Source organism: Rutilus rutilus (assembly GCF_951802725.1).
Source record: "Rutilus rutilus genome assembly, chromosome: 13".
Classification (NCBI taxonomy): domain Eukaryota; kingdom Metazoa; phylum Chordata; class Actinopteri; order Cypriniformes; family Leuciscidae; genus Rutilus; species Rutilus rutilus.
In genome coordinates, this window is record NC_140218.1 from 18,321,202 (window position 1) to 18,347,681 (window position 26,480).

The 26,480-nt window shown below is 42.7% G+C and overlaps 1 protein-coding gene across 3 annotated transcripts in view; it reads left to right on the forward strand.

Moving 5' to 3' along the window:
* The window catches only part of b4galnt1a (beta-1,4-N-acetyl-galactosaminyl transferase 1a), a 64,992-nt gene that overhangs the window by 31,576 nt on the left and 6,936 nt on the right, over positions 1-26,480 (forward strand). For all 3 annotated transcript variants that reach the window (XM_084427837.1, XM_084427838.1, XM_084427839.1), the window contains exons 2-9: positions 10,296-10,513; positions 10,816-10,992; positions 11,408-11,514; positions 12,347-12,387; positions 19,518-19,698; positions 22,570-22,662; positions 22,757-22,944; positions 23,037-23,177. In XM_084427837.1, coding sequence (XP_084283963.1) covers positions 10,296-10,513; positions 10,816-10,992; positions 11,408-11,514; positions 12,347-12,387; positions 19,518-19,698; positions 22,570-22,662; positions 22,757-22,944; positions 23,037-23,177 — 1,146 coding nt within the window. The remainder of the gene's footprint in view (positions 1-10,295; positions 10,514-10,815; positions 10,993-11,407; positions 11,515-12,346; positions 12,388-19,517; positions 19,699-22,569; positions 22,663-22,756; positions 22,945-23,036; positions 23,178-26,480) is intronic.

Genomic DNA, 26,480 nt, shown 5'->3' on the forward strand with positions numbered 1-26,480 from the left:
TTAAAGATGCCTTCCTGCGGCTCGTGCAGAGCCACACTCAGCGACGGGGACCGCCACGTGATTTGCGTTTCCTGCCTGGGTGAGGAACATGCAGCTCTCGCGCTCACTGACGGCGGCTGCCCTCACTGCGAGCTGATGGCAATGGCGACTCTGAGGACTCGCCTAGCCTTCTTCACCGAGACTGCTCCCCCGCCCGCCGCGGCGTCGCGCCGTAAAAAGCGCCGTGCCCAGCGGGCCCCGGAACCCTCCCTCAGCCGCCAAAGCTCGCCTGTTCGCCCGCTTGCTTCCCCGGCTTCGTCAGCCTCGCTTCCTGACGGACAGCGGCCGCCGTCTGCCGCCGCTTCCGTTGACATCGTGGATGAGGAAGCCCTGCTGGGAGAGGATGATTCCTGCTCTATCCTGGCGTCAGGCAGTGAGGATTGGGCGGGCTCTGAGGACCCCGCGCCCCCTGCCCGCATGTCTTCAGGCAAGAGAGCGTCCATCGAGACGGAGCTCACGCGAGTACTCGCACAGGCCGCGGCGAGCCTCGGCCTCGAGTGGTCTTCGCCTGAGCAGCCCGCTCACAACCGGCTGGATGGATTTTTCCTGCCTGGGGAGCGCGCTTCGCCTGCGTCCAGACCGGCGCCTTTTCTTCCTGAGTTACACGAAGAAGTCGCCAAGTCCTGGAACGCCCCCTATTCGGCTAGAGTGCGTCCTGCTGTTTCTTTGGCATTCTCCGCTGTTGACGATGCCAAGAACAAAGGATACCTTTCGCTGCCGCCGGTCGAAGAGGCGATAGCGGCCCACTTATGCCCGCCCTCTGCTGGACGGCGTGCTAAGTCGGCCCTACCCTCTAAAGCTTGCCGCACGACGTCAAGCCTGCTCCGCGGCGCTTTTTCTCCGCCGCCGGGCAAGCTGCGTCAGCTCTGCACACCATGGCAACGCTTCAGATCTTCCAGGCCGATCTCCTCCGTAAGCTGGATGAGGAAGGGCCTGACACGATCTGCGTGCCGGACTTAAGGAGTGCCACGGACCTCGCTCTCCGTGCTACTAAGTCTGCAGCGCAAGCCATTGGACGGAATATGGCCTCTCTCACCGTGACTGAGAGACATCTTTGGCTGACGCTCTCGGAAATGGCCGAGTCTGAGCGCACCGCGTTCCTCGACGCCCTGCTTTCCGCCACAGGCCTCTTTGGATCCTCCGTCAAGGATTTCGCGGAGAGATTCACAGAGGTACAGAAAGCGTCACAGGCTATGAAGCACTTCCTCCCGAAGCGCTCCAGCTCTGCAGCAGGCCGTGCGAAACCGTCTGCTCAGAGCTCACAGCCACAGCCACCGTCCACTGCCTCCACTTCACAGCGCCGCCAGGCCCGAAGCGCGAGACCGCGCTCCCGCTCATCCGGTCGCCGCCCCGCTGTACGTGGCCCGCGACCTAGGATTACGGTGAAGCCCGAGGCCCCGAAGTCGTCCTAGCACAGCTAGGAAAACGACGGTGTTTAAGTCCCGCTGCGGCCAGACTCACACCAAAGCTATTCGCTCGTCCAGTTCCAGCAAATGTGACTGTTCCAGTGTTTTCTGCAGCCAACAAGTCGGTTCTGTCACCCGCTTGCCTGCACACAAATGCCGTTTTCACGGCTACCCAGATAAATCCCCAAAAGAGTGTATTTTCTGGTGTCCCGGCCACGGCCGATGGTGTTTCATGTGTAGTAAGAATGCCCACTGCCCAGTGCCCATCCCTACACACAAGCACAGCCTGTCACACAGGGCTCGCGCACATAAAACCGACTCAGATCGGTTGCGCTTCAAACATGGTGAAAGTGCCCACTACCCAGTGCCCACTAACACCGCGTTGTGCATGTCTCATGGTTTCTGTAAAAACGAAACCAACGTGCACTCGCTTCACGCAAGCGAACGATGTTTTCGGTGTGATAGATGTGCCCGCTGTCCCGCGCCCACATCCACACATAGACATGACAGTTCCCACGGGAACCGCCCAGCCCTCCCCCTCGCGGCTGACCACCGCAGAGGAGTCGAGCGTGGGCAATCTGCCCGCTGTTATCAGCGCGCCCCATGCCTCAAATGTCACGAGCGCGATGCTTGTGTTGCAGCACGCCGAAGCCTCTCCATCACTGAGCGAGCGGAGCGCGCTTCGTATTCAACCCCTAGCTATCCGTGCAGACGCATGGGCAAAGCTGCGCGGGGTTTCGAAGTGGGTGCTGAACATTATAAAAAGAGGCTATTCGCTGCAGTTTCGCCGACGCCCTCGCCGCTATGTGGCGCGCGTCGAGACCACGGTAAAAACAGAAGTAGCACATTTACTTCGAGCCGAAGTGACGAAACTATTGAGCAAAGGGGCCATAGAGCCTCTCTCTCAAGTTCAGAGCGAAGGAGGGCTATACAGCAGATACTTCCTGGTACCGAAAAAAGACGGGGGTCTCAGACCCATACTAGATCTAAGGCAACTGAACAAAGTGCTTGTGAAGCGACAGTTCAGGATGCTCACGACCAGACAAATCCTTGTGCAGATTCGCCAAGGAGATTGGTTTGTGTCAATAGATCTGAAAGACGTGTATTTTCAAATACAGATAGCGTCACGTCACAGGCGATATTTGAGATTCGCCTTCGAGGGCCAGGCATATCAGTACACAGTCCTGCCATTCGGTTTGTCCCTGGCACCCCGTACATTTACGAAGTGCATGGACGCGGCGCTCGCACCCCTCAGAATGAGAGGCATACGAGTGCTGAACTATTTGGACGATTGGCTGATTCTAGCGCAATCTCGCGCAGTGCTCATAGAACACACGACCATTTTACTCGATCACCTCGAGGATTTGGGTCTCAGTGTCAATTGGGCGAAGAGCTCTCTGTTACCCAGTCAGAAGATATCTTTCCTGGGCACAGAATTGGACTCGCTGTCCATGATAGCACGACTATCACCACAGCGCGCGGTAGACATTCAGCGCACAGCGAACGCGTTTCGCTGCGGCGCGTCTGTCCCGCTCAAGAAATTTCAGAAGATGCTAGGTCTCATGGCCTCAGCATCGTCAGTGCTCCAGCTGGGCCTGCTCCGCATGTGCCCGCTGCAGTTTTGGCTGAAAGCGCGAGTCCCACGCAGAGCGTGGGCATCCGGTTTGCTTCGCCTCAGGGTCAATCAGAAGTGCGTCACAGCTCTGAAACCTTGGAGAGCGAACGACTAGTACCAATTAGGTGTAAGCCTGGGGACTTCCTCGAGGGTGAAAGTGGTGTCCACGGACGCGTCCACCTCGGGATGGGGAGCGCTGCTCGAGGGCAGACCGTTCTTCGGCCAGTGGTCAGAACGGGAGAAGCTCCTGCACATAAACTGCCTCGAAATGCTGGCAGTAGACAACGCGCTGACGCGTTTTTGTCCCCAGATAAAAGGACGCCACGTCTTGGTCCGTTCGGACAACATGTCTGTGGTGTCCTACATAAATCGCCAGGGCGGCCTCAGGTCCAAGAACCTGTACAGGCTGGCAGAACGCCTCCTGGTATGGGCTCAGTGCAACCTGCGCTCGCTCAGAGCAGCGCACGTGCCAGGGCTCCTGAACATAGGACCGGACAGACTGTCCAGGAACAATGTTCCGGCAGGCGAGTGGTCTCTACACCCACAGACAGTCCAACTGCTGTGGAAGAAATTCGGCAGAGCGGAAGTAGACCTGTTTGCGTCTCAAGAAAACGCTCACTGTCAGGAATTTTTCTCAAAGAGCAGGAGCGCGCTGGCCCATGTGTGGCCCCGCCGCCCGCTCTATGCTTTTCCCCCCGTCTCTCTCCTGCCTCAGGTGATAGAACGGATCAGGGAAGAAGGATGCTCAGTACTGCTGGTGGCACCGTTCTGGAAAAACCAACCTTGGTTCCCAGTCGTGATGCAGTTAGCAAGTACTGCCCCGTGGCCAGTACCAGTGAGGAGAGACCTCCTCTCACAGGCCCACGGTTCGATCTGGCATCCTCACCCGGAACTGTGGTCCCTTCATGTCTGGGCCATCAACGGGTACATGTTGGACTCCCTGAAGGAGTATTAAACACGATCACGCAGGCTAGAGCTCCGTCTACGAGACGACTCTATTCCTCGAAATGGTCAGTGTTTTCGGGCTGGTGCACAGCCCGTGGTGTGTCACCCACAGACTGTGGTGTGGCGGAGGTGCTTTCCTTCCTACAAGAGCTGTTGGATGGGGGCAGGGCCCCCTCCACGCTCAAAGTTTATGTGGCGGCTATAGCAGCGTTCTCAGAAACAACGCTTGGTCAGTCAATAGGAAGGAACGATTTAGTCATCCGCTTCCTTAGAGGGGCTAAGAGACTGAATCCTCCCAGACCTCCCTTAGTCCCCGTATGGGACCTTTCTACAGTTCTGGAAGCCATGAAAGGTGCGCCATTTGAGCCTTTACAGTCAATCGATTTGAAACACCTGTCTTTCAAGACGGTGTTTTTGCTGGCTCTCGCTTCGGTGAAGCGCATAGGGGATCTGCACGCGCTCTCTGTGAGCGCGGCGTGCATGGAGTTTGGGCCTAATGACTCAAAAGTTATACTCAAACCTAAGCACGGTTATGTTCCGAAATCCCTCAACACACCGTTTAGGGCGCAGGTTATTTCCCTGTCAGCCCTACCGGTCCCTGATGAGGAAAGAGACGCGAGCCTCCTCTGCCCAGTCAGGGCATTACGAGCTTATGTGTCTCGCTCGTCTGGTTTCAGACAGACGGAGCAGCTCTTTGTTTCGTTTAGCGGACGTTCTAAGGGACTAGCCTCGTCGAAACAGAGCCTATCCAGATGGATAGTTGATGCTATAGCGCTGGCATACGCCTCCAAGGGCATGCAGTGCCCGTTGGGTGTCAGAGCGCACTCCACGAGAGGCATGGCCTCTTCGTGGGCCTGGTCAAGTGGGATTGCCTTGCAAAATATTTGTATGGCGGCAGGCTGGGCCTCCCCGTCTACATTTATAAGGTTTTATAACCTAGAGGTTCCCGCCCTGCAGGCCAGGCTGCTGTCGGTCTAAGTTTACCAGTATTATCTGACCTGATGCGTCAGCTCAGAATGCTGCGTCTACTGAGCACAGCTCAATGTTCGACAGTAAAAAAGTAGCAGCACGAGATGTGCCTGGGCAAACTGTGTAAGACCCACATTCCCCCATCAGTTCAGGCCGTACCCCGCCCTGTCTGTATGATGAAATTCGCGTCTCAGCGACGCTACCATATGTGGAAGAGTGCGGCTTCGCCCCTCCCTCTTCCTGGACTCCCTGTGAGTTCCCTGAGTGATTGTGCACTATATGTACCCCGGGCTTTCGCCCTTGGGTCTTTGGTGTCAGATCTCAGCATGCACGGCGTTTTGCATTGGGTCCCCTAGCGTAAGATATCTTACGCAGTACGAGAGACCTCTCGTAAGAGAACGTACTCGGTTACTAACGTAACCTCGGTTCTCTCTAGAAGAGGGAACGAGTACTGCGTATCTTGCCGTGCATGCACACGCTCTGGTTGCTTCGATGATGAAAAACCAGATAATAGCTGCCTGCGAGCGGTATTTATAGGCCTAGACCACGCCCATTTCGGCGGGACGTGACGCAGCGGGCGCGAAGTGCCCTGATTGGGTCTGGCGTCACGCCAGGCCTCGCTCGATAGGCTGCTGCAGTTGCCGCAGAGCAGCCAATAGGCGCGCGAGCTGTCTCGCCTATGTCTGCATGCTGCCGCAACGCGTTTTGCATTATTACAAAATTAAGGATAATTTTTGGCTTCAATATCTCGCGGAAAAAGGATTTTCCCCTAGTGTAAGATATCTTACGCAGTACTCGTTCCCTCTTCTAGAGAGAACCGAGGTTACGTTAGTAACCGAGTACGTTTTCAGCAGAGCGCCTAGCGTTTTCAGCTGGCTAAAAACGCTTCGGTGGACACATGGCCTTAGGGTAGAGTTAATGTAATATAGCCTACAGTCTGCACAGTATAAAACAGTAATATACAGTTATATCAATGGAAAGTGTTTGTGTGGATTGTTTTGTAGGGGGTTTTCTTCTTTTTTCTTTTTAATCTGGCAAGAACAGCTTTTAATAAATCCCTTAGTTTCTATGTAGTCGTCATAGATTGAAGGTATCACTTGGCATTTGTCTTTTGAAATAAAACCACATTAGGTCTGTTGTTTCTAGGCAGCCAGAAGGTGAACTAACATTGTTGTTTACACACTATCCAGACTGGCAGGATGAAAATGCCTCCCACTCACTGAACTGATGCTTCACCTCAAACTAGATTAGATTAGATTAGATTAGATTCACCTTTGTAATTGTGCAAAGTACAAGTACAAAGACAGCGGAATGCAGTTTGCGTCTAACCAGAAGTGCAGAAAAGTGCAATGTGTTATACAAAGTATAAACGAGTGGTGCATAAGCAGGACAAGAAATATAGTGCAGTGTAAACAATAGTGTATATAGTTGGTTTACAGAAGGTAGAGTAAAATAAGTTAAATATAAATATGTGCAGTGTATTAGCAGTTTCTTTGTAAGAGCAGAATAAATATGGCTACGTAATATGAGCAATGTATGAACAGCATGTAGAGATATGTGCAATGTAGTAGCAGTAACCTAGTAGTAAGAATAATATAGATATATTGGTGCGTTCAAGTCCTCCTGGGAAGTTCGTACGTACAAGGTGGGAAGTCGTGCTTATAACGGCATGTGCGTTCAAGTCACTTTCGTCGGAGCAAAATGGCGGAGTACTTTCTCTTAATTAATTACACAAAAATACAGTATAGTTCTTAAACTCTTGTTCTAGAAAATGAAGAACAAAGAAATGTGCATCAGGTGTACTTTGTATTTTTATGTTTTTAATTAATTTATGAAGCCACTGCCAACACATCGTTACATGTTGCATTGTTATATTATCATATTCTGTGTTGGCGATTAGCTAACTGAGCTGTTAATAGAAAAGCCTGACAATATCACAGCTAAATACCTTTACGTATTGTGTATTCCGCCATGTTAATCACTGACACGACCCCAACTCGTAAAGATCGGAGCTTAGAGAAAATCCCGAGCTCCCCACTGGTATTTACGACATTGTGGTGGCGTTCAAGTGCGTTCATCTCGTAAATACGATCTATACGAGATGACTTGAACGCACCATATGCAGTGTATTAACAGAATATATTATAAGAAAAACAGAATAAATATGGATATTCAGCATGAACCATATAGACAGATATGTATAGTATGTACAGCTATGTACAGTGTGGTAACAGTACCATTGTAGTGCAGAGACAGTAACATTATAAAAGTAGTTAGATTGGGGGCTTGGTTGGTTGTCACCGAGATGCAGAGCTAGAGTTCAGTAGGGTGACAGCCGCAGGAAAGAAGCTTCTTCTGAACCTGCTGGTTCGGGTGTGGAGAGACCTGTAACTGTAACGTCTCCCGGAGGGAGATTTGTAATCTGTGATGGCCTGGATGCCTTGCCACATGCGTCGGGGGTCAGAGTTGTTCTTGAAGTGATCCTCAATCCTTAGCTTGTGGTTGTGCTAGGCCTTTTTGATGCCCCTTTTTAGGTTAGCCCTGGATGAGCTATAGGCTTGGGCATCACCTGATCTGAACGGAATGTCTCGTGCCTTCAGCAGGAGTCTGACCTCACTGCTCATCCATGGCTTCTGATTAGGGAAAGTGGTAATCTGTTTGAGGGTGGTGACACTGTTGATGTTTGAGTTGATACAGTCCAGAACAAAGGAGGTATATGAATCAATGTCCGTATGTGAGTCATGAGTGGCCTCAGTTGCGAACACTCTCCAGTCAGTGTTTTCAAAACGCTGCTGATATGCCGAGTCGGCTCCCTCTGGCCATACTTTGACTGTCCTTACTGTTGGTTTCACATGTTTGATGAGTGCTGAATACTTGGGCAGTAGAAACAATGAGAGGTGATCTGAGTGTCCTAGATTGGGGAGGGGAGCGGCTTTGTATGAATCAGCCATATTTGTGTAAACTTGATCTAAAATCTTTTCTCCTCTTGTGGGGCATGATACATTTTGATGAAATTTAGGCAGTACAGTCTTTAAATTCGAGTGGTTGAAGTCACCCGCAACAATGTAGGCTGCCTCGGGATGCAGAGTTTGTTGTTTACTGATAGCCGAATATACACTCACCTAAAGGATTATTAGGAACACCTGTTCAATTTCTCATTAATGCAATTATCTAATCAACCAATCACATGGCAGTTGCTTCAATGCATTTAGGGGTGTGGTCGTGGTCAAGACAATCTCCTGAACTCCAAACTGAATGTCAGAATGGGAAAGAAAGGTGATTTAAGCAATTTTGAGCGTGGCATGGTTGTTGGTGCCAGACGGGCCGGTCTGAGTATTTCACAATCTGCTCAGTTACTGGGATTTTCACGCACAACCATTTCTAGGGTTTACAAAGAATGGTGTGAAAAGGGAAAAACATCCAGTATGCGGCAGTCCTGTGGGCGAAAATGCCTTGTTGATGCTAGAGGTCAGAGGAGAATGGGCCGACTGATTCAAGCTGATAAAAGAGCAACTTTGACTGAAATAACCACTCGTTACAACCGAGGTATGCAGCAAAGCATTTGTGAAGCCACAACACGCACAACCTTGAGGTGGATGGGCTACAACAGCAGAAGACCCCATCGGGTACCACTACAAATAGGAAAAAGAGGCTACAATTTGCACGAGCTCACCAAAATTGGACAGTTGAAGACTGGAAAAATGTTGCCTGGTCTGATGAGTCTCGATTTCTGTTGAGACATTCAGATGGTAGAGTCAGAATTTGGCGTAAACAGAATGAGAACATGGATCCATCATGTCTTGTTACCACTGTGCAGGCTGGTGGTGGTGGTGTAATGGTGTGGGGGATGTTTTCTTGGCACACTTTAGGCCCCTTAGTGCCAATTGGGTATCGTTTAAATGCCATGGCCTACCTGAGCATTGTTTCTGACCATGTCCATCCCTTTATGACCACCATGTACCCATCCTCTGATGGCTACTTCCAGCAGGATAATGCACCATGTCACAAAGCTCGAATCATTTCAAATTGGTTTCTTGAACATGACAATGAGTTCACTGTACTAAAATGGCCCCTACAGTCACCAGATCTCAACCCAATAGAGCATCTTTGGGATGTGGTGGAACGGGAGCTTCGTGCCCTGGATGTGTATCCCACAAATCTCCATCAACTGCAAGATGCTATCCTATCAATATGGGCCACGTAGAATTAAGGCAGTTCTGAAGGCGAAAGGGGGTCAAACACAGTATTAGTATGGTGTTCCTAATAATCCTTTAGGTGAGTGTAGTTCTTTCATGGCAATCTTAGCATTAGCATCCGGTGGTATATAGGCTGCTGTTACTACAGTTGATGTAAACTCTCTAGGCAGATAGAAAGGTCTACACTTAACCATGAGATACTCTAGGTTAGCTGAGCAGTGACTCTCGGTGATGGTGGTGTCCGTGCACCACGTTTTGTTAACATAAATGCACAAACCCCCACATCTGGTCTTACCGGAGTCAACAGCTGTTCTGTCGGCACGGAGAAGGCTGTGTCCAGCTAGCTCGATAGAGCTGTTGGATATTTAGCTGTTAAGCCAAGCTTCAGTGAAAGTCATGATGTTGCAGTCCATAATCATCATAGGTGTTTTAGGTGAGGGTGTGCAGAGTACAGTGGGTTTTATTTGGCAAAAAATAAACACAAACGAAACCAAACTGAGGCAAGGCTGGAGTAAACTCATTACATTTAAGCTTAAAAAAACAATATACAAGTACTGTGAATGTTAAGTCACAAGTGTCTAATGTTTTATGCTGCAAATGTATATTTTTATATATTTTTTTTTTGTTAGTATTTTTTTTTTACTTTTTGATCATAGATTTGAGTTTTGGTACAGAAAATGGATAGATGGATTTGAGCTTGGAAACCGCTGCATTTTTAAGCTCAAAGAAGTGCTAGTACTCTCCACTGGTTAAGCTGCTAGTTCCATAACACTGAAGAGAAATGCAAAAATATGAAAATGAGGTCCTTGTTTTGTGTTTTAACTGATGCTGCGGTTGGTTGGTTGGTTGTTTAATCACCTTGAAATGCAGTATAAGTCGCTTTGGATAAAAGCGTCTGCCAAATGCATAAATGTAAATGTAATCATCTGCTTTGAGAATAAGAATTCTGTATTGATCAGAATACAAGATGAATGCAAAGCAATGACTGGACTGGTTAATTATTATAGGCCTAACTAATAATTATCATTAATATCAACCGTATCCTGAAGATAATGTGTATGTTTTCAAAATGACTCTAAATACGTATGTGATAGCCAATACCTCTCCTGTCTTTTTGTACTTTAGGCAATTATGCATTTCGCAGCCAAGAAATCAGTGGTGGGTTTGCTGGTGGTCTTGCCGCTCACAGCCATGCTCATTTACAACTGGAACTCATACACCATTACAACGATTAATGTGCTACAGAGAGACGACTCTTTAAATGTGCTACTGGAGGAAAGGATACGAATCATGGACCGTGGAAATGACCACATCCCTTACCATATCAAAGATGGCATGTCAAAGTAAGTAGAAATTGATACACTCAAACTTGTCTGCCAGCTTTGCATAGCTACAGTACAGAATCACATCCTGTTTAGGACATATTGCAGATGTATTTTGGGATTCAGTGACACTGGAAAAAGGTCTTCTGGTGTCAGGCTGGAAATTTAAAACATTATTTGAAATTCAAATCTCCACCTTAACGCTCCTCCACTTTACACTCTTTTTGTTGTGCATGGAATGAATGACATGATTTGTGGCTAAACTTTAGGCCATCATTTTCAAATGTTTTTTTTATTTTTTATTTTTTTTTACTTTTGACCAGGTTACTTGCTGTTAATGGGTGTGTTTGTGAAGGCGACAAACCGGGCATTAATTTTCCATTCGCTCAGCTGCTGTTCCCTAAAGTATCAGCTTCACAGCTACATGCATCTCTCCAAGATTCAGACCTGCAAAAAGCAAAGCAATACAGAAATAAAGAGTATCGCAGCTTCAGTAAGAGGTGGTCCATCATTTCACTATATTTCAGCATTAAAAAAAATGTCATTGCTCATTTTGAGTACAGTTTTTGTAAAAAGATACCATTGTCTGTATTTTTCTTTGGCTTTGTCTCTCTTTACCCACTTAAAGGGAGAGTTCACTCAAATATGAAAATTCTGTCATGCTTTCCTCACCCTCATGTAATTTGAAATCAGTATGACTTTCTTCTGTAGAACACAAAAGAAGGTATTTGAAGAATGTTGGGGTCCAAACTACATTGGACACCAATGATTTAGATTTATAAAAAAAAAAAAAAGTCTTTATTGTTCACTGTATTTGGAATAACATGGAGAGATAATGACAGAATTTTCATTTTGTGTGAACTACTCCTTTAAGTAGGACCTTAACTGTTAAATTAATAGTGTTTCTCTATTCAGGACGCATACAGCTGCAGACTCACTTATCTTATCTGAAGCCAACAGCCCTCTTCAGTACCCTACGCAGGGTGTGGAAGTCAGACCAACAAGGACCATTCTAATTCCTGGTAAAACACTAAATGTTTTTAAGATATAATACTAGACAGAAGATAAACAGAATTCTCCAGCTGCTTGTCATAAGCCGGTTTCACCACGTGGTTGCTGACTGTGATGAGGTTCAGTACTTTGTAGTGAGGGAAGGAAGAAGACAAGGGGTCGGCGATGACTGGGACTCTCGTTTTATTCACTCAAGTTGAAAACATAAACAAAAAGGTGCGCACGTAGCGCGTCCACCGTGCAACAACACAGCATAAACTCAGTCCATAATTCAGAATACAAATCGTCAGCTTCTCTCTCAGTCGGCAGCAGCACACGAGGTCCCGGTCGTGCTTATATCCGGTCTCTCCACGCCAATTACTGAAATCAGACACAGGTGTTCATCATCTGCACTTGACCCACTTACTCACCGCTCGCTTCCTTCCTCTCTCTCCCGCTACAGACTCCGCAGAACCACGCCCCCCCCCTCGCCACAGTTGCCATTTAGAATTTTTTTTTTTTTTTATGTGTCATTTACAACCAGAGATGTGGATTGTGGACTTAAGTCAAATTTGTGTTACCATTTTGAAGACTTAGTATCTGTCTTGAGCTGAATTACCTGAGAACTTAATTTCCATTCTACAGGAAAGAAAGATTTATTTATTTTTATTTTTTTTATATACACATACATATGTCTTGTACATAATAGCTATTTTAACACCTGCCTGATTTGAAATAAATTAGCATCATCAAAGATTATGATCAGTAAAACTTGGAACTGTTTTTTTCATATAAGCTATATCTATGTGTTAAAGCACAAGACTATACATTAAGTCTGTTATTGTTCTGTTCTGTTCTGTACAGGTTTGAGGCTGAACCAAATACACAAAGTGGACCATTATTTGGTAAGTTTATCATTCTGTTTGCTTCATAAATGGCAATTCATTAAATTAATTGTTTATCAAAAATATACATGTAATGTATAGTTTGTTTTGGTTTCATGTCTTGTCATGTGATTCCTTTGCCCTCATGTGATCCTGCCATGTGCTTCTCTAGTCTCTTGTCATGTTGTCATTGGCTAATTGTCTTTTGTTCACTGGTGTGTCTTGTTTAGTCACTAGAGCTTGTGTATTTAAGCTAGGGTGACCATCCCTTGTCCCGCACGTCGCATATTGAGAAAATGTCCCTTATTTTCATCAGTCTTTCGGTTTTTAATTATCATATTAAGAAAACGTTCATGTGTTCTTTGCCTTTTTAAGAAAGCATTTTATGTAATATTTTTGCGGCGTAGTTTTTCACCTATATTTAACAGCGCTTCATCAGAAGTACAAATACAACAGCCGTTTTTAAAATCCTATCCAATGGTTGAAAGGAGTAAACATGGTCACTAGTAGGTTGTGACGGCTGTCAATCAAAATGTGGAGCGGTGATTCGTTCCATGTGTTCCCTGTCAGAAAACAAATGGATAATTCGGTCAATTAAAATTTAACAGAATTTATCAACTTGGTGCCTGCTGTGATTGTTTTGATTCACATCCTTTCTAAAAATATGAAAGTTTTTGGTTTAATATATTCTTAATAGATAAGACTGTCAATGATCTAATTTCATGTTTTTATATTTTATTTGTTCATTATTTATTTTGTTGGATTTTAATTGGACTTGGTCAGAACTGTTTCAAAAATAGTTATCTGCATGATGCCTGCTGCCTTTGGGCTCAGTGATGTTGAATTTAAATGACAGGTAAAATAAAGACATGTAATGTTACATTGTGATGTAATGGTGTTTTCTGGAAGGGACTAGAGAATAAAGCACTTTTGTCACCTGAAAGGCAGAATACAAATCTTTTTATTATTAAGTTAGATAAACATTAGGCTATATAACAGTTTCAGGTTATGTTTTAGTGTTGGTAACATGTCCCACATTGTCCCACACAAACTTATAATCATCCCACATTTGGTTTGTTTGATGGTGGTCACCCTAATTTAAGCCCTCATGTTTGCCATGCGTCTTTGTCTAGTATTGTTCCTGTAACCAATTTGGTGAGTTTTCTGTTAATTAGGGCTGGGGGAATTAACGCGTAAGTCTTTGCGATTAATTTGAGATGTTTAATAGCCTACGCATTAAAAAAAAAACGCAATTGCTGCAGCACCTTTTTTGCCTCGTTTTAATGACTTACTGTTGCGGCTGCTATTGAAAAGGCCGAAAATATGCCGTCCCGCCCCTCCGTGATCGGCGATCAGGTTTCATTCTCGCGCTGCTTGTTTAGTAGGCTAACTTCACGAGCGCGGGTCTTTTCCGCTCCGTATGGAACGCTAAAAGGCTCACAATGCGCCACTTTCCTACCTCGTTTTGTTTAAAAAACGGCGTAAAAAGCGCCGTTTGAATTGTGTAAACAACAGCGTATTTTCCGTCGGTCCGGAGATGGCGGAAAAAAACAACGCTCTATATGCTCACGTAACGCCGCTTTTTACGGGTCACAGTGTCCCCAATGACGCGTATCATAACGCGTCACAAGACGCGTAGTGTTAAATGATAATGATCTCCACCCTGTCTTTTCCAAAGCCAATGAATTTGAACTGGTATCACCCAATCAGTAAAGAACAAGAACAGACCACATTAATCCAACCCAGCACAAGGATGAGCTTCCATGCCTCAGCTCACTGAATGTATACTGAATGTTGCTGAAACTGAGAGAGATTGTTTAGCTCTCTCTCAGTTACCGCCTTGTAAGGCAAGTCTTTAGGCATATTTTATTTATCATTATAACAGGCCCACTTTAATCTTTTATTTCTCTATGTTCTTTTACCGCACATTCTCTGTGTTTTTTCATCTGATTATTTGTAAAGCACTTTGAATTGCCACTTTATGCATTGTGCTTTATGTAACCTAGCCCACTTAATGAGGTCACAGGTAAATCATGTTTATAAAATAAACCAGCAGTCAGGACTTTGGGATAAACGCTTTTACAGAGCAGTTTTATTTAACAAGTGCCTTATAGACATATAAAAGACACCTAGTCATCAACAGAACAAAATAAACCAACCCAGGCAGTACACTGAGTTACAAGTGGAGTGAAGAAATTAATACTCAAAACAAACCATAAATTCACCACAGCATTTTCCTATATGTGACACCCTCACACCAAACCACTGCATCCAATGAAAGTAAACACCACACGTGCGCCCACTGTCCCTCAAGTGCACCCGCCTGGGAAAAGAACAAACAAAAACACATTTAAACGAACAACTCAACAATCCTTCATTCCATTCTCATTTCCCTACAAATGTCATCAAAGAGGGACTCACTCGACATTTGCTTGTCACACTTAAAACAGTTTCACGCGAGTTCAAGAACTCATTAAAACCTCATATTAGATAAAGACAGTAAGAAACAAAACTCTAAACAGATAACAATCGGTGCCAGTCCTTGTTTTAGTAACTTGTGCTTTCCACTGATATATTAGTCATCAGCCCCGCTCATGAAGAATCACAATGCTTGTTTTAGCAGTTTGCATTATACACTGAATCAGCTCGCCCCAGAACAAACAAAGAGCCCAGCTTCCCGTTCACCTTCTCGTCTACTGATCGTTTGTCTCACTTTAAATATGTTGTTTCACCTGGGGCATGTTCAAGTTCAAAACGGTGTGCAACGTTTTGCCACGGTTTCCGGGTTGAACGTCATGTTTCCTGGAAACGGCGTGCACCGGTGTGCAACAGGGTTTGAGATGCGTTTTCTCCAGAGCCATAGAGAGAAAGAGTTGCGACACTCTTTGATGTCGCCGCTATGGCTGTCACGTGGTTCATGTAAGCCCCAATAGTTCCAAAACATACGCTGGCTGTCATGTTCTTCTATGGGACAGACAGCAGCGATTGCATTATTGAACGTTAAATATAAAATAAAACACACACCCAAGTACTTTTTCAGCTGTTATTGCATTATTGCATTTTGTTAATGTCAATTTTGCATTTGTAGATAAGTTTTAGGCTATATTTTTGGAGGGAAAAGCTTAGTGTTCATGTTCGCATGGGTAGTAGCACTGGCTTTAGCGGCTCTAACTTAACTTTTCCATATCATTCATCTGATGATAGACGTCTCATGATATTTATTTTAGCACAACTGGGCTGTATTAGGCTATTGATTCCCGTGATTTTGTTTATAAATTTTGATTCAGCCATTAGCCTACCTTCGTGATCACGGAAAGAGGTCTGCCGTGGCGGTCCGTTCAGAAATCGCTTAGAAGCTAGCTCACTTCTGATGAAAGTGGCCACCCCCAGGACCACAACGTGAAACATTATCATGTTAAGAGAATATTATTTTAAGATTAAGCCATACACATTATCAAAACTATAACAGATTAAAAACGAATGTAAGCATGGCTGATACAAATGAAGGTTTTCAAATAAAATATTTTTTATTAAACAATGACAGACAACAAAAATGTGTGCTTGTGTGAGTGTGTGTGAACAAGAAAAACAAAAACCAGGGGCAGGTGATCCATGAAACAGACAGGACTGGTGATGGCCATAACAATCCTAGAGGTCCAGCATTGTTCTCACAAGCCGCTTCACTCAAGACAACAAAACATAATGAAAAGTTAGTATATCCCCAAAAAATTTAATTAAATAAAAGTTGCTATAAAGGTGGCAGCGATTCATTACCGAACTCTTAGCTGACGAAGTCGCACTAGCTAACTAGCTAGCAGGCAGCGCTTGAAAAAAACAACTCGACGCGCAGCAATGTAAGTGAATGGTGTCCAACGCCCAAATGACAGTGTTTGGAACTAATTCGATCTTCATATCCCGGAAGTAGGCGGTTAAAAGCGCCGCCATTTTTTACAACGGAGGTCTATGGGAGTGTTGCAACTCTTTCTCTCTATGGCTCTGGTTTTCTCTTGTTTGGTGGGTGTGTCAGAACTGCAGTCCAATCAGCAGCAACATGTATATAAAACACGGGGTATTTAAGTGAACTCGCACAATGGGTTCAAGGAAAGTAATTTACAAATGTGTTCGATGCAGCTCGGTATACGCAACAACTGAGGATATTAGAAGACATGTTTGTCGTAAGTTTTATTGTAAAAATATAGGATATCAACATAATGATGTAGTTATTTTTAGCTTCATTGCAAGTGTATGACATTTGGTATAGAAATAAACAATGGTAATTAAGTGCTTTTCCTAAAAATGAGAAAGAAAATACAGGGTAGGCTATTAAAACAGTATGAACTACAAATAAAGTCAGTATGTGAGGCTAAATAGATGTGTTTTAGTTTGAATTAGGTAAGATGTGTGCTTCCATTTCAGTTTCAGCAATCCCTTCACTCGATTGGGATGTTCTCTTTTGTTCTGGGCGGCAAGTGCAGTAACTGTAACATCGGGCATATTTTGTAGTATTAAACACATATTTATACCGACTTCATAAGGCTCTGAAAATTCTAAACCAAGAACACAAAGAATGGCCTTCTCAGCTGCCATAGTTGCAACTCTTGCGTCATCAGAACAGTGTGTTCAACGCATCACCGTTTCTGTTTAAAGAACGTTGTGCAACGTTTTGTCGGGGCTGAACGCAGCCCAGGTCTTAATTGGTGTGATTATTAATTCTAGCACCCTTACCAGTCATGCCCCACACAATTCTTCCCCAGGTCCTAGTGCCCCACTCTCTGCCACATTTATAAATAACCTTGCCGCTACTCCCCTTACACATTTGTTTGTTAGACAATGTCATTGCTTGGGAACAATGACTGTAGACAGATAAATTGTAGCTTATACAGTCGTATTGTTTCCCCCAACATATATTAACATAATAAAACTAATCCAGTTGATTTGAAAAGCACAATCCAAACATAACGCAAGATCTCCACTAGGTGGCACTCACACACTACCAACATTACAGCCCTGTGTTCGTGAACAAATGTGGGCACAGAGGTCTCAGGTGTGATCCAATTTTTTTATTAAATAAATGATATATCACTATCTTCGATAAAATAAAAACTTTCATCCAGTAAGTTCTGAGAGCCAAAACCTAAAAAATGTGGTGACTTTGTTTTGCGATATCTGGTGTCTTTATGTTGGTATAAAATTAACAAAAAAGCAATAATATCAATAGCCACCAGATGGCTGTAGTACTCAATAGCTGCATATAGGCTGAACTCTAAAAATGTCTCTGGTTACTCCGTCTATGGGTTACTCACGTAACCGTATACTTCCCTGAGAGGAGGGAACTAAGCATTACGTATGGGGGAAATCCATTTTCCTCGAATGCTGAAGCCTGATTTGAATAACTCTTTTGCTTGCAAATAGCCAATGGCGCCCGCGCCCTCACCTGATTGGCTGACAGCCTCCAATATAGGTGACATCGGGCGCCAAAAAACCTCAGAATCTTTCGACTGAACGAGAGCTATTGAGGCTGAAGGCTTTTCACACGGCAGTCTACGTAATGTCTCGTTCCCTCCTCTCAGGGAACTACGGTTACGTGAGTAACCAGAGACGTTCCCTTATTGAGTCGGTCCCTCGACATTACCTATGGGGAACATATAAAACCCCCGTCGTATGGAAGTTGGCCCAGCTCTATCGAGCACCTGTAGAGCACAAGCACTAAGCACTCTACTGATAGCACTAAGCACTCGACTGATAGCGCGCTAGCTCTAGGCAGGGTACCGGACCTGGTTGAAACACCCAATGTATTCTGGCACAGAGCCAACTCAGCGTCAACGTCACCAGGACAGGGGGTGGGTGTTGTGAGGTTTTGTGCTCGTGCACATAGATATCATATAAAGGCTAGATGTCTCGTCCGCGCTGCTGGCCAATGGAGCTCGACATCCGCACACGGTGGCCATCTTAAGACAGGGTGCTCGCTCACTCATAACATGGTGCATGTACTTTTAAATAACCATAACTTGCTAAATTTTCTACCGATTTTCAAACGGTTTGGTTTGTTATAAACGTCAGAGATGTAGCTATTATACTGCATACATATGAATAATTATGTTCAAAATGTTTAAGCATTCAGAATTATAGCCACGTTAATAACGTTTGTAAGAAACCATACCGTTTGTAAATCCGTCCAGATTTCAGCGAGATAAGAGGATTTGTGTGCGTGCTGCTCACTCACCTTAATTCACAGAGCCCTGTCCTAAGATGGCCGCCGGTGACTCCGCCTTAAGACATCTAGCCTTTATATGATATCTATGCTCGTGCACGGCTGCACGCGAAGTCGGAGCTGAAGAAGAAGCTGGCTCAAAACCTCATAACACCCTCCCCCTGTCGGTAATTGGTTGGAACACTATTTGTTTTGGTTTTGAGTGGTTGGTGTTTTTGTGTGCAGATTTCAGAGGCTGCCTACAGAGATGCATTTTTTGATGGCATGCTTATGGGGCTGGCAGCTAGCGGATCGTTAGGAAAGATTAGATGAATGTGATAAAATAAAAATTGGGGCCTGAAATCACTGATACAACCTTTAACTAACCCTTAAAAAGGAAGAAGAAAAAAAAGAAACAGAAAATGGGTCTATATAACTCACACTCTATAATTCAAGTCTCCAGATGCCATATGATTTGTGTTCAGTTTGGATGTTGATAACTTCAAAAGTTCTCACATGTCTTGTGAACAAACATCATGGCATCAGAACATATGCACCATATTTGGTGAGAAAGATAATAATTATTTGAAAAATGAATATAATGACTTACATTTGGGTCTGTTTCTCACACAAACCTATCATGTGACTTCAGATGTGTTGAAATATATTACACAAATTAGCTTGGACTACTTTTTATGAATCTTGTTAGCCCATGGTCAGTAAACTCTTGTATGGATGGTCACATAAAGATTTGTGAAAAATGTATTTTTGATTCATATTCCATGCATGCAGCATACATGTTTGAAATGAGGGTAAATTTACACAATTATAATTTTTGGGCTGAACTATCCCATAAATGGAGATATGATTCAAAGAAAGCTTCTTGTTCTGTGTTCTATGATGAAAGTAATTTTGTTCCAAAGTTATTTTGACCCTATTATTCATACAATATAATTTGCAGGTATACCTGAATGCTACAATGGGAATATTCAATACGGCAGCGCTGGTGGATGGAGTAAAAGTCAAAGGGGAAGGAGAGATGCATATTAGTTTTATGAGCAGATCTCTGTCCTCATTAAACAGGCAGCTTGAGTTTGTTACCTACACAAACACGCTTTTCCATCCCAACACAGCAGATGTGGGTGAGACCCCAGAACACATTATTTTTTATCTAATATGGTTATGTTCTTTAATTCTGCAATAATACAAAAATTTAACATCAGCAATTAGGTATAATGAATGAAGATGTTTGTTATGCAAACAACAACAATGTATTATTAGTCCAGGCGTTTTAAGCCAAAATGGGGGTCAACCGTGAACAAATTGCAACAGAATCAAACTCAACTGATTTTGTATCCTCAATATGTCCTGAGTAAGGAAAAAAAAAGCCCCGAAGAATCCCATTAGGGGAAAGTTCCGAAAAAGACCCAAATATATCCTATTCATACGCCTATTCATTATTTTTCTCACTTGAATAGGGTAAAAAAATGAACCTTTAGATATCACCATGAAAATTACTGAGTTGATTACTTATATCAAGACAAACAAAAAATGTATTACAAGTTTTTTTAATTGTTTGTTAACATGGACAAACGGTGCATAATCTAATTACAGATGTGCTAATTTGCATAAATACCACAACAGATCTAAACATTGGGTATAGCCAGGCTGGGTCTGTGGGACTGTTTCTGGGGATTTACTTTTTATTTTACTTACCTTTTGTCTTCTGCATTCTCCTTACCATTGTCTCCTGTTCTTGCCTCAGATTCGTCCCCCAGAAACAGTCCCACTGACCCATCCCCAAACCCAATCTCTGCAATAATAATTAATAAAGGCTGGTTTCTAAAGTACTTCTTCCTGCCTCTATGTATTAATGCTCATGGGTAGTCTAAATGGGTTCCATTCAGACCTTAACATAAAGTATTTTACTGTTATTTGTCAACAAGATTCAACAAGACATTTTCACCTGGCTATACCCAATGTTTAGACCTGTTGTGATATTTATGCAAATTAGCACATCTGTAATTAGATTATGCACAGTTTGTCCATGTTAACAAACAATTTTTAAAAACTTGTAATACATTTTTTGTTTGTCTTGATATACAGTGCTATGCATAAGTTTAGACACCCATGCTAAAGTTGACTAAAAAGAGGAATAAAAAATCATCTTTTGGAAATTGAACTTAATGCCTTAATTTAAAAAATTTGGAAAAATCCAACCTTTAAGGACACCAATTTTCTTTGTGAATGAATAATGTATTGTAAATAAATAAATGTTCTTCCTTAAAATACAGGGTGCATAAGTTTGGACACCCCTATGTTAAATTCCCATAGAGGCAGGCAGATTTTTATTTTTAAAGGCCAGTTACTTCATGGATCCAGGATACTATGCATCCTGATAAAGTTCCCTTGGCCTTTGGAATTAAAATAGCCCCACATCATCACACAGCCTTCACCATACCTAGAGATTGGCATGGGGTACTTTCCATAAGATCATCTCTCAATGCAAATCAAACTAGCTATTAGGCTAACTGAAATAAAACCATGCCAATTTGACTGTACAGTAGCACTGCGTATAGAGAAGAATTTGGTCAAGGCAAATATCCATTATCTGACCAGCATATGTTTCCTGTCATCTTGTATAACAGGTTTCTGTTATCTTGTAATGACACAGAGGATAGAGCCATCTATAAGGATTTATAAAATAGAATAATATAGAATTAAATAACCCAAAGTGCACAAATCAATAAAAAAGGCAAGCTCAGGACGTGATGTGTTTCAACAAAGAGAAATGCAAAAAACTGTCAAAACTTTAAAGGGATACTCCACTTTTTTTGGAAATAGGCTCATTTTACAACTCCCCCAGAGTTAAACAGTTGAGTTTTACCGTTTTCGAATCCATTCAGCCGATCTCCGGGTCTGGCAGTACCAGCATAGATCATTGAATCGGACAAGACTAATCAAGAAACTTTGCTGCCGTACCATGAGTGCAGCAGGCGTAATGATATGACGCAGCGCCTGGAAATAGGTCTAATAGGTTAGACAAACTTAGTCCCGGTCACGATGGAAGTTACCGAGCTGGGGACTATTTCTAGGCGCTGCGTCATATCATTACGCCTGCTGGACTCATGGTACGGCAGCAAAGTTTCTTGATTATTACGCAGGAATGAGAGTATAGTTCCTAGCCATATCAGCCTAGAAAATCACAACTTTTCATTTTCCGTCGGTCTTGGATTCGAAAACGGTAAAACTCAACTGTTTAACCATAGGGGAGTTGTAAAATGAGCCTATTTCCAAAAAAAAGTGGAGTATCCCTTTAAAAATTAGATGGTTAACACAGAGGAAATTAATGATGGCTGAAAACCTATATCTAATGGTGTTTTCTATGTCTCATGTTTGAGAACTATTTGATATAAACACAATTTACTGACAATACTTGGTAAGAAAGATCATTTGAGAGTGAATAATGACTTTGGGTCTGTTTCTCACACAAACCTATCATGTCAATTCAGAATCACAAAATTAGTTTGGGTTACTTTTTATGGATCTTGTTAGCCCATGGTCTCTAAACTGTTGAATGGAGAGAGCTACATAAAGATTTGTGAAGAATTATTCTTAATTCCTCTTTTGTGTTCCACACAATAAAATGACCGTGAACAGTTTTGAAATGAAGGTAAATATTGACAAATTTTCCTGTGATGTTGTAATGACAGTAGGTAAAGTCATCTGGGATTTATGGAGGATAATGATATTGGATTTTTATTTTATTTTAAATCCAAAGCACACAATTCAGTGAATAAGGCAGGATCATCAAAAAGATACATTTAAACAAAGACAGAAAACTGCAAAACTTTGGAGATTACACATGTATATCATGTTATATATGCCTAATGTTATAAACTGTTTGATTGAACAAAATTTACTGACAATACATGCCATTTAGCATTTAGCTCTATATTCAGTAGTCTTTTTTGTCTTTTAATTATATAATACTTTTCCTTTGTCTGTGACAGTACAATTTAAAGCAGGTATTTTCCTGGCCACCTTCACAATTAAGATCAGACATCCACCAATGCCTAAATTCTATTATCCTGGACCCAGAAAAGGTAAAACCGATATATTAAATAGTTATAAAGTCTTTTCAACTCCATTTATTAGAAATTTCACAATACTCATGTTTTGATATTTTCCCTCCCACAGAGTACAATGTAAGCACTCTGGTCACCATTGCCACAAAAACATTTCTACGATATGATAAACTTCAGGATTTGATCAACAGCATTCGACAGTTCTACCCCACTATAACTATAGTGATAGCTGATGACACCAGGGATGCTAAACCTGTAACTGGACCCTACATCGAACATTATATCATGCCCTTTGGCAAGGTATGGATGACTCAGCATGGGGTTTTTGAGAGCATGGGTTTCCTTCTCAGGACAAATAGATTGTTTGTTTGTCTGTCTGCTCATCATTACAGGGCTGGTTTGCTGGGCGTAATCTGGCAGTCTCTCAGGTAACAACCAAATATGTGCTTTGGGTGGATGATGACTTCATTTTCACCTCAAGGACCAAACTGGAAAAGATGGTGGATATTTTGGAGAGAACCACTTTAGACCTGGTGAGAGAGCAATTTTTGTTGCATTTTTACATGTTAGGAAGCAGGAAGTGATGAATAATGTGATTGTGAAATAATGGCAACCCAACTGTCACAAAGTTGCAGTTTCTCCCTCCCGGGTATGAAGCCACAACTTTGTGATTTAGTATAAGAAACTGCTTTACAAAACCAAAGGTGACATTAAAAAATAAATAAAAAAACATACTGAAAATGCATATATTTCTCATAACACAAAGCTTTTGTGTTGTTTGGCTAGTTGTGGCAAACAAATGAGATTCAAAGATAACATAAACAGGAGATTGTAAGATGCAAAGAAGTAAGCCGGAGGCATCATGCACCTGGGGTTTGGTTCACCTGACTGAACAAGCACGAACATTCTAAAGTTAAAGGCTGTTGTAGTATGTTGAGAAACATTGCTGCCATTTTCACACTACACAAACAAACCCCACCATTAACACAAACTCAAGTGTGTTTGACTTACTGAGAGACTGTGAACTAGAAAACAAATCCTTGAACGCAAAACCTGATTTCGCACAAACCTGTACAGCATGTTTTCCCAAGTACTGTACAACATGTTCCTGGATCAACTTCTTAGATGTCAACATTTTAGGATTAAGCCATGAGCAATAGTTTCAAAAGCAAGTTTAATTGCCGGGTGTGACTTCTCACTATAAAAAGTCAGTTCCTCCCTATAGAGAAACAATCTTGTGATTTAAGAGGTGCGGAACTCCTAAGTCAAGATGAATGTGAAAATGTATTTAATGTTGAAATGGAATAGACTATTTAAAAAATCGCAAGTGCATAGGCTTTCTAGCATTAATATTAGGCTACTATATCATAGTTTAGGACTGTCTGTTACACAGTCACATTTTAATTGGCACTACAAAGAATGCAGGTCTACCTGGATAAAGGTATGATCAAAGGCTTTAGATATACAAAGACGTGCACTCATATTATTATGAATGGGAGAAAGTGAAACATGCAATATGGCAGAATAGTCCCGCCCTCTAAATAAAATATCAAATAACTGATTGGTAAAATAATAGCTGAGGGGTGAGGGATGAGGAAATGAAATGTAGATTAGGATGACTCGGAGGTGAGACTTTCGTCTCGATAGTGCACAAGGGGGAGTTCAAATGTTCATTTCCAGAGAGGTCCTTTGTCCTCTCAGGGTCTGGTCGCCCTTCAACCAGACTGTCCGGCATTTTCTAATTTCTCAATTCTTACAAGAGCAAAGAGCTGAATAATGGTGCAGAAGTTCAGATAAATAATTGGGAGCAACTCCATGAAGACATTTAAAAGTTAACAAGAGAACTTTATACTGAATGCGGACAGGAACCAATGTAGGTTATAGAGCAAAGGGGTAATTTGATTAGATTTATTGACTTGATGATTGACTGGCAGCAGAATTTTGAACATATTGTAGTCTAGTGATTGTTTTAGCAGGCAGCCCAATAAGAAGAGAGTTACAGTAGTCAAGATGAGAGGCTATCAAAGCATGAATTATAGTTTCAGTGTTTTAGTGCTTAGTGCCATATTGAACTGTATTGCGGACATTAAAATCTGGTTTTAAGTCCAGAGGAAGAGCAGAGACTGAGCGAGCTGATATGTAAATTTGCAAGTCATCGACATAACAGCGATTAGCTGAGACCATGACTATGGATATAGTGACCAAGAGGTAACAAATAAATATTGAACAGAAGTGGTCCAAGAAAAGAACCTTGAGGGACACCTCCATAGAATAAACAAATATTGTTCTGAAAGCTGGGCTAAATGAGTAAACACTGTCACAGCATTCTTGACATGGGTCAGAGCCTCAGTCACTTCAGTCAAGCCTTATTTATTCGGTCTCTCCCTCATTAGAGTGTTGGCCAATCGTCGAGCACATGCAATAATCCGCACTCTAAAGTCAGGGATGAGACATTAACAAAAGCCTGATGAATTCTCTATCACTCCCAAGAGACCCACCTGACCAAAAACCTGCTCCCCTTTATAGCCAATTTTGGGAACGGTAAAAAGATCAGACATCTTCTTTCCCTGTGACCACTTTGGCACTGGATATCCCGCAGCGGGAGGAGTCAGGGTGATATCATTGTGTTTCAGAAGCTGTAGACGTGTGGTAACACGTTATCCACTGGCTGGTAGTCAGTAAGAACGCCTGTTCTGGTTACCGAAATCGCTGTAGCTGGATCTTGGTATTTGGGCTCACCCACCTTCACTGGTTTCAAACTTCGGATCAGGATCTGCTAGTTAGGTACAAAATTATGGGTTGGCTGATCTGTGGGAACAGGCAGAGTTTGTGAGACATCATCATTTATAACACTTATCAAACTGACTGTTTCCCTCACTTATGATACACAGTACAGTTCATTGATGGTCTCACACACTTTATGCTTACTCAAATGTGATAGAATAGTCCGTGATAGTGTTGTGTGAGCAAAATTAGTTTAGCTCCTCGAAAAAATCATTGACATGGCTCTGATCTTCCCATTTACATGTATTTGGGTAATCAGCGGTACCCCAGTTTCCCAATTTGAGTTTCTGATTTAGAGTTGGGCACTCATTGATCAGATATTCTTCGGTCACGTCGTCGCCTAATGTACGGAGTAAAATAGTACTACGAAATTCGGGCCCAGTCAGTTGCGCGTAATGAGTTTGACTGCGCAGAGTTTGTACAAATTTATGTATGGTAATGAAGAACAAATCAAATTTATGGTCTCGATCTACACAAAATATTTCTTGGTTTAAGGGCTTTATGCACTCTTTTTGGTATAAAGAGATCTCTTAAACTTTCAAAATTCATATTGCCATCGTCAACGATTTCAATTTGACAAATAATCAATACAAATTAATGTGTGTTCTAAACATCTGGAGGATTACATGGAACCCTTAATCATCTCCCTTTTACAGGTGGATAACCTTCGATAAATACTATGCTTACAGATGTATTACTGCTATTTCTAGTAATAACCCTTTTATGGTAGGTTATATTTATCAGGATAAATACTAAATCTAAAGGTACATTTAGGGCTGTGAGATATAGCTAAAAAATGTATCACGATATGTTTCATAATGTTTGGTATCGATAATTATTTATATTTTTTTATAAACTTTTTCGTAGAAAATAGAAAAGTTTGAATTTAAACCACTTTTTTTCTTTCTTTTTTTTATCCACGTTAAGGCAAACAACAAATTATACTAGTTTTAGCAGTCAAAAATAAAAATAAAATATAAAAAAAATGTAATCTTTATGTCTTATATTAAGATAGAAAAGTAAGTGTTAAAGAAACTGTTGAACTTAAAATG